Source organism: Notolepis coatsorum, assembly GCF_963971535.1.
Source record: "Notolepis coatsorum genome assembly, chromosome: 7".
Lineage (NCBI taxonomy): Eukaryota > Metazoa > Chordata > Actinopteri > Aulopiformes > Paralepididae > Notolepis > Notolepis coatsorum.
Genome location: NC_140171.1, coordinates 17,327,603 through 17,342,936, shown reverse-complemented (window position 1 = coordinate 17,342,936; position 15,334 = coordinate 17,327,603). Strand labels below are relative to the sequence as shown.

At 43.6% G+C, this 15,334-nt stretch overlaps 1 protein-coding gene across 1 annotated transcript; it reads left to right on the top strand.

Moving 5' to 3' along the window:
* The first annotated feature begins 4,356 nt into the window (after positions 1-4,356).
* On the top strand, positions 4,357-12,867 carry LOC311231285 (dnaJ homolog subfamily B member 1-like). Its single transcript, XM_084317821.1, has 3 exons — positions 4,357-4,792; positions 7,562-8,301; positions 11,674-12,867. The coding sequence occupies exons 1-3, from the start codon at positions 4,573-4,575 to the stop codon at positions 11,914-11,916; spliced, it is 1,203 nt and encodes a 400-aa protein (XP_084173947.1). The 5' UTR covers positions 4,357-4,572; the 3' UTR covers positions 11,917-12,867.
* The last annotated feature ends 2,467 nt before the right edge of the window (positions 12,868-15,334 follow it).

Here is a 15,334-nt window from a genome sequence, read left to right as displayed (position 1 = left end):
GGGCTCTCTCTCTCCCCTCAGGGTCAGCTGTGCTGGACTGGGCGCTCTCTCTCCCCTCAGGGTCAGCTGTGCTGGATTGGGCGCTCTCTCTTTCCTCAGAGTCAACTGCATAAGAAGAACATCAGCAATCAATAATAATGGCTTGAATTCATACAGCGTTTTTCAGCCTTTTGAAAACACCCAAAGTAGTAGTAGTAGTAGTTTATTCAGTCATCATCTCACACAATACAATATACCCCATCATTTAACAATATTTGATTTTACAGTGACTGAAAAGGTACAGACTGAAGCATAATGCTTATATATGCCTGTCCTATATTCTTAACAAAAATTTAAAAAATTGGCGGCTACGTGGCGTAGGGGGCAAGGCGCTCGCCACAAATACTGGAGACGCTGGGCTCGCCTGTTCGAGCCCAGCGCTCCACATATTGCTTTCAGTTTAGCTGGTCGTTCATACTAATACACATTGGCCGTATTAGGGGGTGGGAAACTGATGGGTGGGGATTGGGCGTTGTGGACAGCGACTCCTACAGGTCGGTTGGTGTGCCTGCGCAGTAGAATCAGGAAGTGTCGGGGGCAGCGTGAGCCTCCCACGCGTTACTCCTCGCCACTGAGAGATCGAGCTGCGCAGGTGAAAAGATGCGACTGCTGTTACCTCAAGTACCGGAGGGGACTTGTGCTATGTATGACTTAGTCCACATTGCAGCCGGCTTGTGGGAGGCAAGAAACAGCGTTCGTGACAGGGGAGGGTTGAATTGGATGATACGAAATTGGGATGGGAGAAAATGTAGAAAATGGGAGAAAAAGTGGATAAAAAAAAACAAAAATTAAAAAAATTAAGACTCCAAAACAGTATTCTAAAAGAAAATTGCAAAAGAAAACAGTATTATTCACCCCTGTAGTTTTCAAAAATAGCTTTACAAAAATTTCTTAAAAACCAAAAGCGAATTACTCATTCTTAACTGTATATCAGCATTGTTCCACAAAGCGCTTCACAGAAACCATCAAGCATTCACACTCACACAGTCATACACTACTGGTGGTTGTGAGCAGCATCAGCAAACACAGCTGCCCTGTGGCAGACTGACGGAATCATGTCTGCTAATCAGCGCCAACCACCATCAACAACCTTCATAAATACATTCAACATTAATGGAATAGGCTAACTACCAACTTAGCTGTAGCAGTTAGCTGTTATATGCAATCACATATGTTTAACTACGGGGTAGTATTTGACCTAGTTGTTAGCTTAAGCTAGTTAGCTGTGGTTATTAACAAACATGTAGATGAGACTAATCATATACAGATCGAGAACATGGCTAACAGTTGGGAATTCTAAGGTACATCTTATTTAAGCATGTAAAATGGCAACTAATCAATTCAATCAATTAGATTACCAATATTATATCAACATGAAAATTTGGAAGGGAACATAATAGTATTTTATTTTAGTATTTACTATTATAATATTAGTAGCCGATTAATTTGCAGCCCGTCCTAGGTCTGATTGGCTCTCTAGGTTAGCACTTTAGCTTCTGATGCTGTGGTGGGCACTAGTCCTAACATTGCTAACTAAACTTTTAGTCAGAGAAAAAACGTCACGAGTCACAACTATTTACGTCCACGTGCTGTAAGGAATCAGGAATACGGAAAGCACATTGTCTTGTAATAGAATGACTGAAATCACTGCAAGAGCTAGTATAGGCTAGCTAGCCCTCATGAACCGGCAGACACCAACAGTAGAATATGCACTAGGCTACTGCATGCACCTGTCATGTTACTGTTGGTTCCTTCCACTTGAACTTCATCATCATTAGCAGCAGCAGCGGGTAAACATGTCTGTAATTTTAGAACATTGTTCTGCGTCTTTTACTAGCAATTTTAGCTTTTTAATTCTAGCTTTTTCAGCTCCACCCTTTCTTTTTTTGCATTCTCCATTTCTGCGCTTCTAGGCCTACTCGCGGTTGGGAGGAAACGTGAATCTCATTCACTGATGTCTCATGTCTCATTCAAGACTGGCTAACAAAAGCATGTCTTTCACTTAACACCAAGAAAACAGTGTGTATGATGTTCACAAAGTCACCATAGAGGTCACTCACTCTAATGTGTTTCTGGGAGAGGCGGAGCTGGACATTGTACATTAATTCAAGTATCTTGGGGTCACATTGGACTCTACATTGACCTTCAAAAAGTCATGTGAAGAAAGTGACAAACAGTCAAGTTTAACATCGAAAACTTCAGGCAGATCAGGCCCTGCCTGCCAGTTAATGCTGCAAGGATGTTTCTGCATTCAATGATTTTATCACACATCGAGTAGGCCTACTGTTTTATCAACTGGTCTCTTTTATATGTCACTACTCTTACACCAATATAATTACTCTACAAAAAAGCCATAAAAGTATTTGATAGGAAACCAATTTCATTTCATCACTGTAATGTTTTAGAAAAACATAACATGCTAAGTTTCGAGAATTTCCAAGTTTTCAAATATACTTGCTTCATGTACAAGGTTCTGCATGGACTTGCCCCTCCCCCATTGAATGAGTTCATCCAACAGAAAGCAGACACTGGCATTACCACCAGGGCCATCAGTAGAGGGGACTGTAAGGTGCCTTTTCGGTATACTACCATTGCAAAAACTGTGTTCTCTGTTAAAAGTGGTAACTACTGGAATAGCCTGCCAGTTGTGATTAGAGAGTGCCCTACATACTCCATGTTCAAGACCCATCTTAAACTGCATCTTAAGGCAAACCAGAACTGTGATCATTTTTAATCTGATTTAGTTTATGCAACTTGTTTATTGTTTTATTGCCGGCCCACACACTGGCCCACACACCGGCCCACATAATGGCCCACACACCGGCCCACATATGGCCCACACACTGGCCCACACACTACACCGGCCCACACACTACACCGGCCCACACACCGGCCCACATTAGTGGCCCACACACTGGCCCACACACTGGCCCACACACCGGCCCACACACTGGCCCACATACTGGCCCACACACCGGCCCACACACCGGCCCACATACTGGCCCACACACCGGCCCACACACTGGCCCACATTAGTGGCCCACACACCGACTCACACACTGGCCCACACACCGGCCCACAGACTGGCCCACATACTGGCCCACACACCGGCCCACACACCGGCCCACATACTGGCCCACACACCGGCCCACACACTGGCCCACACACTGGCCCACATTAGTGGCCCACACACCGACTCACACACTGGCCGACACACCGGCCCACACACCGGCCCACACACTGGCCCACATTAGTGGCCCACACACCGACTCACACACTGGCCCACACACTGGCCCACACACTGGCCCACACATCGGCCCACATTAGTGGCCCACACACTGGCCCACACACTGACCAAAAAAAAAAGTTAAAAAGTAAAAAAAAAAAAAAAAAAAAAAAAAATATATATATATATATAATTGGCCCACACACTGGCCCACACACTGGCCCACACATTGGCCCACATTAGTGGCCCACACACTGGCCCACACACTGACCAAAAAAAAATGTTAAAAAGTAAAAAAAAAAAAAAAAAAAAGAGTATAATACTTTTTTTATTTTTTTTTTTTGGACCAGCCCACTTTGGTCCCGGCCCATCGGGATTCGTCCCGAACGTCCCGATGGCCAGTCCGCCACTGCTAACTGGCATGATATACATTATAGGTGCTGCAGGTTTTGGTGGTTAAGAGTCAGACACAGTTAGCAGTCAGACATTCCTAATAGTCGTGCAGCCATTAGTTCTCCAGCTGCTGGCAGCAGCATCTTTGAGGGAACAAAGTGACAACTAAACACACATCCTCCAACTGTTGACACACTGACTCTATTATTACATGTCTAGATGTAACATTACTGTCTATGTATAATGTACCTATGTAAACGAGTCGAACCCCGCCCCCCCCCCCCCCCCCCCCCATTCGCAACTACTTGTCCAGACCACTTATACTTGTCCAGACCACTTATACCCGTCCAGCCTGGCTCTGCGGCTCTGCAGATACCCCCTACTCGTCGTTTGGGTCGCAACTACAGTCCAGCAGCGGGGGCGGACAGATCTGTCAGCCAATGGCCAATAGGCACTATGAAGCCCCGCCCAACAAAACAAGGTACAGGCCCCGACGCCCCGCCCACGCACAGTAAAACCGAGTACAGGACCCGATGACCCGCCTCAAACCAAGTACAGGACCCGACGCCCCGCCCAGACGTTGGACTTGCTGCTCTGCAGATATACCCTACTCACGCGCTTTCTACTTCGCGAGGGGCGTGGTCTCGTGTCACACAGTGTGTCCTGCCTTGTAACTTGTCCGCCGACAGGGACCGGATGAGTTCACAGAAGAAGCGTCGCGCTGCTGCTGGAACATTCTCGTACATTCTCGAACATTCTCCTACATTCTCGAACATTCCCCACGACTACATAAATAAGATGGACGGAACTAGAACGGGAGATATTATTAGCGCTTCGTTGTGGAGATAAAGGCTAGAGAGAGACCCGTCAGCTGTTTGTTACCATAATAGTAGACTTGTTAACTGTGTTGCCAGATGGTGAAAATGGGTAAAGATTACTACCGCAGCCTGGGTCTACAGAAAGGAGCAACGGACGACGCGATCAAGAAAGCTTATCGCAAGCAGGCTCTGCGTTACCATCCCGACAAGAACAAGAACCCCGGCGCCGAGGACAAGTTCAAAGAGATCGCAGAAGCCTACGACGTTCTGAGTGACCCGAAGAAAAAGGACATCTATGATCGTTTCGGGGAGGAAGGTACGTTCTGGATATACTTCTTCTATACTTTATTATCTTCGAAATGTTTTTTCTTCATTTATTATATTTGTGTGGTGGATTGACAATAATAATAATAATAATAATAATAATAATAATAATAATAATAATAATAATAATAATAATAATAATAATAATAATAATAATAATAATAATAATAATAATAATAATAATAATAATAATAATAATAATAATAATAATAATAATAATAATAATAATAATAATAATAATAATAATAATAATAATGCTGCACCCACACGGAACAATGGTTTTGGGGGAAAGGCATTTTAGTTTGCGGTACTTTCTGTTGCGTTTTTGGTTGTTATGGAGACGGTTGTTATTTATTATATTTGTGGTGGATTGACATAATAATAATAATAATAATAATAATAATGATAATAAATAATAATAATGCACCCACACGGAACAGTGGTTTTGGGGGAAAGGGGTCTGCACGGGCATTTTAGTTTGCGGTACTTTCTGTTGCGTTTTTGGTTGTTATGGACATAGATATCTATATATATCTATGGTTATGGAGACGTTTTTTTTCCTTCTGTTTACAGTCGAATAAACGCCTAGCATTTGGCTTTCGATATTCCGCCCCAGACATTTCGGCACTACACTTGATTGATTGATTGAAAACTTTATTAATAGATTGCAGAATAGGTACAGTACAGCTCAATACACACAATTGTTAAGGGGATGCAGACCAGAGAAAGACTTTCGTCTTGTTTACATCAGGGTCCCCCATTTTCAATTCATCATAACATGACATACACATAAAACATCACTGTTTTAATACTTGACACTAAACTCCGAGGTCAGCAGAACTATGAATGTTTCGGCTTGGGTTCAAACGTCGTTGGGACACATTTAAGAACACAATAGGCGTCATGGAGCTCGTACTGTAGAGGTGGCTCTTAATCTTAATCTCTTTCAATAGAAACCTCTTTCATAGCCAAGGGAAAGGGTGAGGTTCTGCTCCTGCATAACACACACACCCACACGCCCCCTGCAAGAATTCCTACCTCGCCTTCTGCATCAAAAACAAACATGTGTGACGCAGCGTGATTGACAGCGAAAGTACAGTTGCATTCCTACGCAGTGAGTTAGGAGTTTTAGCTAATTGAGCTAATTTGATCATCAATTCTAAGATTTTTTTTGAAGCACTGTAAATCAACCAGAAGCCTAGCAGATGCTTCTTTGAATAGTAAATATATCTGTAAACAACACTTCTGGCCCTGCTATTGTAAACAACAACAACAACAGTAAAATGGTGACGTTTTTCCCTGAGCATATTTTATACTGTAGGTCATCTATATTTTCACATACCATATCAACTCTTGAGTTGAAAAATATCCCAAAACGGACATATTACATCTTAAACACATTGAATAAATAATAGCATTATTATTGTTGTCCCCCATATTTCGAAGTCTCTTTCATAAATAGGAACCAAAAATGATTTGAAAAAGCTCACCGCTTCAAGTTACAATAAAACAATGGCCCCGCCGCCCCGGTAAACGTTCTAAATTGGTCCACATTTATTCTCTGTTGCAGTGTTTGCTAATACAGCAGCTGACGGGAAATAAAGTTGTACCAAAGCTGTTCCCTAGCAACACAATCCTATAGATAGTCTATAGACAGGGTAGGCAGAGGTGACGGGGCATCAGCGACGTGACCGACGCCATCAATATTTATTGCGTTGCCTCCTGCCAAACCTGGTCATCCTTACTTCCTCCAGAAGTCGTGCTACTTTGCTGAAAAAAAACTGACTTCAACATTGACCCCCCCATTACCATACTATAGAAGGTTAACCCTTTCACTACCACTTCTGTAGTGTGGTAGTGAAAGGGTTAACCTTCTGTAGTGTGGTACTGAAAGGGTTAAACCTTCTGTAATGTGGTAGTGAAAGGGTTAACCTTCTGTAGTGTGGTAGTGAAGGGTTAACCTTCCGTAGTGTGGTAGTGAAAGGGTTAAGCTTTTGTAATGTGGTAGTGAAAGGGTTAACCTTCTGTAGTGAAATGTTAACCTTCCGTAGTGTGGTAGTGAAAGGGTTAACCTTCCGTAGTGTGGTAGTGAAAGGGTTAACCTTCCATAGTGTGGTACGGTAGTGAAAGGGTTATAACCTTCCGTAGTGTGGTAGTGAAAGGGTTAACCTTCCGTAGTGTGGTAGTGAAAGGGTTATAACCTTCCGCAGTGTGGTAGTGAAAGGGTTAACCTTCCGTAGTGTGGTAGTGAAAGGGTTAACCTTCTGTAGTGTGGTAGTGAAGGGGGTGAAGAAACACATTTGACCGCCGCTCTCTCTATGTACAGTATAGTTGTTAAGACAATGTCTACATTTATGTTTGTTATATATTATTTATATTATATACAATGTGGGAATGGTTAATTTTTCCTAATACATTCTATGGGGTATGATTTATGACAAGATGGCCGCCAACCCTGAGCTGCTGTGATGGGAGTTGATTGCTGCAGGGGGTAATGAGCAGCAAGAGAAACATTTTCTGTTGAGGGGAAGGATTGAGCTCCTTCAGTGGGTAAAAAAATGCCCATTTAGACCAGTAAAAGAGGGTTCAGTGAGGGAATCACTCCAGAGACGCCATTGGTATGTATGTTTGTAGTTGTGTAATTTGTCAATTTAAATCACTATAATTTGTACCTGTTGGTGGCAATTTGACAGTAGTAGTTGTTTAGAAAAGTCATTTGGATCGCTGTTCATCTCTCTCTCTTTCTGTCTGCCTGGTCCAGGTCTGAAGGGTGGTGGCGCAGGTCCCGGTGGTCCCGGCGGTCCCGGTGGTCCCGGCGGTCCTGGCGGTCCCGGCACCTTCAGCTACACCTTCCAGGGTGACCCTCGCACCATCTTTGCAGAGTTCTTCGGGGGGCACAACCCCTTCGACCAGTTCTCCGGTCCCAACGGGGGCATGGACGAGAACATGGACACCGGTGGCGGCGACCCGTTCGCCCGCTTCGGCGCGGGGGCCGGTGGGATGGGCGGAATGCCCCGCTCCTTCAGCGCAGGGATGGGCGGCCCGGGGATGATGGGCGGCCCGGGGATGATGGGCGGCCCTGGGGGGATGATGGGTGGCCCTGGGGGGATGATGGGCGGCCCTGGGGGGATGATGGGCGGCCCTGGGGGGATGGGGGGACGCGGTGGCGGCGCGGTGACAAAGCGCCAGGACCCCCCGGTGATCCACGACCTCGGCGTGACCCTGGAGGAGGTGTTCTCCGGCTGCACCAAGAAGATGAAGATATCCCACAAGAGGCTGAACCCCGACGGGCGAACAACGAGGTCGGAGGTCAAGATCCTGGAGGTGAAAATCAAGAGAGGCTGGAAGGAGGGCACCAAGATCACCTTCCCCAAGGAGGGGGACCAGACGCCCACCAACATCCCGGCCGACGTGGTGTTCGTCCTGAAGGACAAGCCGCATCGTGTCTTCCGACGGGACGGCTCGGACATCATCTACGCGGCCCAGGTGTCCCTCAGGGATGTGAGTCGGATCACATTGTGTTTTCATTAGGGATGTCCGATATTATCGGCTGATATTGGCATTCAAATGTGATATCGGAAATTATCGCTATCTGTTTTCAAAAATTTAATTTATTTTTTTTATTTTTATTACATTTATTTAACCTTTATTTACCCAGGAAAGCAAGTAAGAACAAATTCAGATTTTCTTTATTGTCAAAAGTATACATAATGTTGTGTTAATTCCACAACAAGAGATATGTAATGTTAATTACCTGAAATTATTCTGTTTTTGGGGGGGGGGGGGGGGGGGGGACCCTGCATATATCGGTATCGGTTGATATCGGTATCGGAAATTAAGAGTTGGACAATATCGGTATATCGGTATCGGTAAAAAAGCCAATATCGAACATCCCTAGTTTTCATTAATTTTCTTAACTTATGGATTAACTAGCGGTTCACAGCAGCCAGTTAGCCCAATGTTTTTTTCTGGGTTATTCCCTAAAAACTCAGGGTCAAGTAAATTTAGGGTTAACTGTGTTGCCAGTGTGAAATGGGTTAATCTAGGATTAAATGTTAAACTGGGGGTTAAAGATAACTCTAGGCAGAAGTACCGGTATGTTGACAAAACTTTACTTGAGTAAAATTTAGAATCACAGGTGTAAAAATCTTCTGCAAAGTAACTCATTAAAAATTTACTGAGCAAAAGTTGCTGTTTAGTTTTTTTATGGTGGTGGAGGGGGGGGGGGGGGGGGTACTTTTAATTACAGTACACCCTTAGAAATTGAAGTGCATGAACAAAGTACAGCAAGATTCAACATGACCACGCAGGGAGGCAGTCATGCGAGGCTTCTGTGCCGATTGTCCCAGAAAACATTTTCATCTTGATAAATTGTACAGAAAATGTCAACGTTCACGGGATGGATGATTACGATTGGCCCACAGGCGTCTCCAGGAGTTGGAGATGCTGAGAGAACGACTGACTCTGGAGTGAGCAGGAGATTATATACACGACTAGGCTCTACTGAGCATGTGGCTGCTTGAAGCAGAAGAGGCTTGAGGCCTGGGTGTTGGTCGCTGTAGGGGAAGTTGGTACTCCAGGTAATATCCCACATAAAGCATGCAGATGTCGTTAAAGGAACATGCCAACTTTTTGGGAAATTTGCTTATTTGCCATCTACCCTGGAGTTAGACGAGCAGATACATACCCTTTTCTTCTCTGTGCATGCAGTAGGCTTAGGGAACAGCCGCGCCGTTAGCCTCGCTTACCGTCGCGTCATTCACTGGAAGTAGGTGTGCCAGTGTAGCCTAGTTCCCAACAGTCCCGGAATACACTCCAAATACTAGGGCTGACCCCCATTAGTCGACTAATCGGTCGAAAGGAGCCGTAGTCGACTGCCAACCTCTTAGTCGAATACAAAAAAAAAATTATAAAAAAAAATCTATAATTTTTTATTCTTTCCAAAAGAAAAAAGGCCTAGAAGCGTGGCTAACGCTAATGGCACGCATACCAGAGGCTAACTGCCTACGAAAACAGGCACAGAGGCACTGAAAGAGGATTTCACCCATCTAATGAACACACTAGACTAGACAAATATCAAGATGTATCCATCAGTGGACCAATTGCATGCTTTTGCAGAGGACAAGAAGCCTTCAGTTGACTCCTTCAGACATTAAGCACCCCCCACAGCCCAAATGGAATGATAAAAAAAAGAAAATATATATATATATATATATATATTATACTTTTTTTTATTATTATTATTTTTTTGTTGACTAATAGTCGACTAATGGCAAATTTTGGCCAATCATAGTCGACTATCCAAATCCTTAGTCGGGGACAGCCCTACCAAATACAACTCCAAAACTTTCCTGTAAACATGTTGTGACCCGTTTATTTACCATGTGGAGAAATAATATTTATTGACATTTTCGTTTTCTAAGCAGATATATACTCCACATTTTTTTTGTCGAACCACTGCTGCCTGGGCACAGTAATTTCATCGCCTCTAAAGCCCCGTTTTTCAAAAAGCAACAGGGCTTTTGAGGTGATGAAATCAGCGCCCAGGCAACAGTGGTTCGACAATCTTTTTTTCCGAGTACCAGTATATATCTGCTTAGAAAACAAAAATGTGTTATTATTCTTTTTATTTTTCACGTGGTAAATACAAAGCTCACAACATGTTTACAGGAATGTTTTGGAGTGGAACTAGCCTACACTGGCACACCTACTTCTGGCACATTTGAACCTTTGCACCGAAGAACCTGAATCACCAGGAAGTACTCTGCTCTCTTGAACTAGGAATGAACACAGTACTTTAACTTACAGCCTTTAGATAATAAAGTTCAAATGATAAATTGTTTGATGGTTCTTCATCTGAGGTACTCATTTATATTCCCATCGTTTTTATTCTGTATTAATATTCTCAGGTCTACGAGTGGGTGTATCCAAACACCATATCCAGTTCACAATAGCCAGGATGTTCATTCATTCAATCTTTAGTTATACTCGATAGTTAAACAGTAGTTAAACTAATTTATATGTAGAGATGGGAAACATGTATAGATATGAGTTCATGACAAATGTGATCGATGCAGATTCTATCCATGATGCTGAGGCATGTAAACACCATATCTCGTCAACAAACCAAGAGACACTGCTAGCTGCAAATAACCAGCTAAAAGAGACAAGACATATAACATAAACCTTATCAAGCTGTTTTATCTAACTTACTGATGTTCACACTCTCTCTTTCTCTACCCCCCCTCTCTTTCCTCCTCTCTCTCTCTCTATCTCCCCCCCTCTCCTTCCTCCTCTCTTTCTCTATCTCCCCCCTCTCCTTCCTCCTCTCTCTCTCTCTATCTCCCCCCTCTCCTTCCTCCTCTCTCTTTCTCTATCTCCCCCCCTCCTTCCCCCTCTCTTTCTCTCTCTCCCTCTCTCCCCTGTCCTTCCTCCTCCTCTCACTCTCTCCTCCCCCCCCTCTCTCTCTCTCTCTCTCTCTATCTCCCCCCTCTCTCTTTCTCTACCCCCCCCCCTCTCCATCCTCCTCTCTCCTCCTCTCACTCTCTCCTCCCCCCTCTTTCTCTCTCCCTCTCTCTATCTCCCCCCCTCTCTCTCCCCTGTCCTTCCTCCTCTCTTTCTCTATCTCCCCCTCTCTCCTTCCCCCTCTTTCTCTCCTCTCTCTCTCTCTCTCTCTCTCTCTCTCTCTCTCTCTCTCTCTCTCTCTCTCTCTCTCTCTCTCTCTCTCTATCTCTCTATCTCCCCCTCTCTCCTTCCCCCTCTCTTTCTCTCCCCTGTCCTTCCTCCTCCTCTCTCTCTCTCTCTCTCTCCCTCTCACTCTCTCCCCCCCCCCCCTCTTTCTACCCCCCCCCCCCCCCCCCGCCTCTCTCTCAGGCCCTGTGCGGCTGCACCATCAACGCCCCCACGTTGGACGGCGGCAGGACGGTGCCGCTGACGACCGCCGCGGACGTGGTGGTGCGGCCGGGCATGAAGCGCCGCTTCACGGGGGAGGGGCTGCCGCTGCCCAAGTGCCCGGATCGCCGCGGCGACCTGGTGGTGGAGTACGAGGTTAAGTTCCCCGACACGCTCAGCCGGAGCACCCGGGACGCCCTCTCCCAGATCCTCTCGTCGTCCTGAACACCCCCCCCCCCCCCCTCCCCCTCCTCCTCCAGGGAGGGAAGAACTCAGAGGACTTGATGACTTTCTTAAAGGAGTTCTTCTGCTGCTTAAAGCTGCCATGTATGACCTCATCATCCACAACAGAGATCATAAGGAAGACCTCATGGACTATTTGAACAACAATGGAGGATTCTAGAGACATGCTGTCGCTCTCGTGTCGTCGTCGTTCTGTGTGTCTTCCTTGTGCTCCCTGAGAGGGATCCTGGAGGCTCACCTCTCAAGCCAGAGCGCCTACTTACGGTTGTTGTGGCATTTCTCGCTCGGGTGCATGGATGGTTTTTGGGTGAATGTACTATGGTTGTAATGGGGGGGTGGGGGGGGGAGATGGTGCTGTATGTTAAGTGTTAACTGATTTGGACCAGAGACCAGTTTTGGACCTATGGCCAAGTTCTGATCTATAACCTTGTACTGTGAACGGTACAGACTTAGACCACTGGTTTGGTGGTGGGTGTCATTGGACAAAAAGTGACTGCGATATAATACTTTCTTCCTGTTTTTAGATACCTCGAGCAATCTTAATCTAGATGAGGAAAAAGGTAAAATTATCTTTAGTTGGAATAAGAATAGTTGCGTTGTTTCCACATGGCTGTTGCCTGTTGGTATGTTTTATTTAGTTTTGGAATTTCTCTAATACTCTGTTTTACTGACACAGTGCCAGTATATGCGAGTCCCTAAGTCAAACAGATGACCTGGATCTTGGTCATTGAGTTAGGGTTTATAGAAAGATCGTTTTAGTTCTTCACAGCTGAGCTGTCATGGAGTGTTGTCTGTGTTTCTGTTCTTTTAATAAGGTTTTTATAAGTTGTATAACGACACCTATTTCAACACTTATAGATTAAGTAAGATGTCTTGACCCCAACAAGGTCGGTGTACTTTTGTGTTCATTCATTAAAGTTTTACTCAACTCGACTTGACCCCATTCCTTTTCTTTTTATTATATATATTTTTTTAAACCTGAGATGAAAATCTGGGTTTTTGTTTGTTTGTTTTATAAACAGAAATGGAACTACTAGAAATATGCATATATATTTTTTCTATTTAAAAAATATTACTTGAAAGTAACAAATATCCATTTTGAAATAATAATCAAAATAAATAAGTCGAACCCGGTGTCTCTTGCGTTGGTGACGGGCGCAATGTCCTCTGCGCCACCCAGCCGCTAACTAAATAAGATATTGTGTGAATAACTTAGTTAAAGTAACACAGAGTTAACTTACATGTTACCAAGGCCTTGTATGGCATGAAACAAGAGAATGTAACCGAAATAATAGCTTACCCACTAGAATCAAATAAACAAGACCCATTAACACTATGACGACCGGCGCGCCCCGGCGATTTAGGCCTCAGAGGACAGCAGAAAGTAAACGAACCGATGTACTTTCTAAGAGCTTTATATATAATTTATAGTATTGCTATCTGTCCATTCTCATTGTCACTAGTGCATAAACCGTGCCTTCACAATGGCTTAAAGAAAATAAAAATCCATCGGTTGGTTGTCATTTTATAGCGTCGTGAATATAAGGTATAACGCACTTTTCGTCTAGGCTTTTCTGCAGGAAGCTAGATAATAGGCTAAACGTTGGCGCCGTTATATCAAACGCCATTTCTGCTGTATATATACGAATGAAATAAAACAAACTGCGTAGCATCCGGACTATTACAGAGCATCTATGGATGAAATGGGGGCGGCGGGGAACGCCGATTACTATTATTGATCCGCAATACAGTGCGTTCAATATAGCATTTTCATTGACCGATCACGTTACGTTATAAAACAATGTCCAATCCAGCTGTAATTTGGGGTAATATTATCCTACCGTCAGGCCATGTGATCGCCGGCAGCATTTTCTCACCAGTCATCGGATTCTGGTAGATCGATATGCACATTGGCTAATCATAAATCCCATTATTCCACGCTGAAAAAACCGCTCGCCAAGCTGATCCAAGATGGAGGATGTTCGGCTGGGATCAAGGAACTATGATCCTCCCTCCCACAGAACTGTACTTTTAAATTTCTTTTTAAATTCACATGATACTGCAGTGGAGCGATGGTGCCACTAAGCGGGTATGGCCGGTACTGCATGTTTCAAAAATCAAATATGTAAAAAGATGCTGGTAGTGGATCGGGTACCTAATAAGCGTTATAAATATGGAATAAAACAATAACAACTCGTCACGTATATACTCCACAACGCTCTTATTCGAAACACGTATATACTCGTTCTCGGACGGCATAGTGTTAAAACAGCTGAATATGTCAACTTTGACATAAATTTGACACCAGACGGGACGCCGTGCCGGTTTGCAGGGCTGCCATAAAAGACGACCGGTTCTGCCAGGCTGGTCGGCCTTAACCCTTTCACTACCACACTACAGAAGGTTAATCCTTTACTATTGTATTTATGTTGATTTCTGTATTTATGTTGTGCCTGCCAAATTGGGTTTGTGGCATCAGTTCCCGTTGCTCACCAGTAGGTGACACACTTAGCTACTTAATGGGTAATGGGACTGATGACAGCAGGTGTGTTGGTTACCGGCAGAGCCCAATAGTTTTCGATCGTCGACACGGCACGTTATCGTTGTTTGCTTATCGTTTTGTTTGTAGTGTATAGTGTTTTGTTCATTTGAAGGTACCGTTGGCATTTACATCATATCACATGCAAATTGTTTCATGTAAATAAACTAGGGCTGTCAAAGTTAATGCTTTAACTTTGGAGATTAATTTAAATGATTTAAAGCATTAAAATAAATTAATCTAGATTAATCTATGGATTGAAAAATCTTCAATTTTAGCGCCGCGGATATAAGAAAGAGGTCTAGCTGAGTCAATGTTGATGGTTTTGTTGAACATTTGTATTTCACAGGAGAGAAACTATTCAAAGAAAGCTATTAAAATAGTCTTTGAATCTAAATAGACTTTCTTTGTGTTGATTTTACATTAATTCCATGATTTTACTCAAGTAAATATCTGTTACAAGCTTCGGTCTTAAGTAGAAAAATGCAATTTTTAATCTAGATTAATTACAGAAAATTGTGAGATTAATTAGTTTATTATTTAAAAAAAAAATGTATACAATATTTTTATTGGGTTTTACAGTACACATTTCAGGTTTTCATTGTCGTCAGTTATTCTTAATTCCTTTTCTCCACAAGTTTATACAAGTATACCCACATACCCCCTCCCCTTTTCTCTCTCTTAGCATCTTTGAGTCTGTTTTTACTGTTGTCATATAGAAATAATACGTACATTCATTGGTACCTCCAGTAAAATAGTTTATTTTTTTTAATCTATTGACAGCACTAAAATAAACCCATAAGGGGTGTTTTGTAACGGACCTTGTGGACATTCAATCCTTTCACCAGACGAGTATCCAGC

Coding starts and splice junctions, on each gene's coding strand:
- LOC311231285 (XM_084317821.1), top strand. CDS start 4,573: ATGGTGAAAATGGGTAAAGATTACTACCGCAGCCTGGGTCTACAGAAA. Junction 4,793..7,561: donor TGATCGTTTCGGGGAGGAAG/GTACGTTCTGGA, acceptor TGCCTGGTCCAG/GTCTGAAGGGTGGTGGCGCA. Junction 8,302..11,673: donor CCCAGGTGTCCCTCAGGGAT/GTGAGTCGGATC, acceptor CCTCTCTCTCAG/GCCCTGTGCGGCTGCACCAT.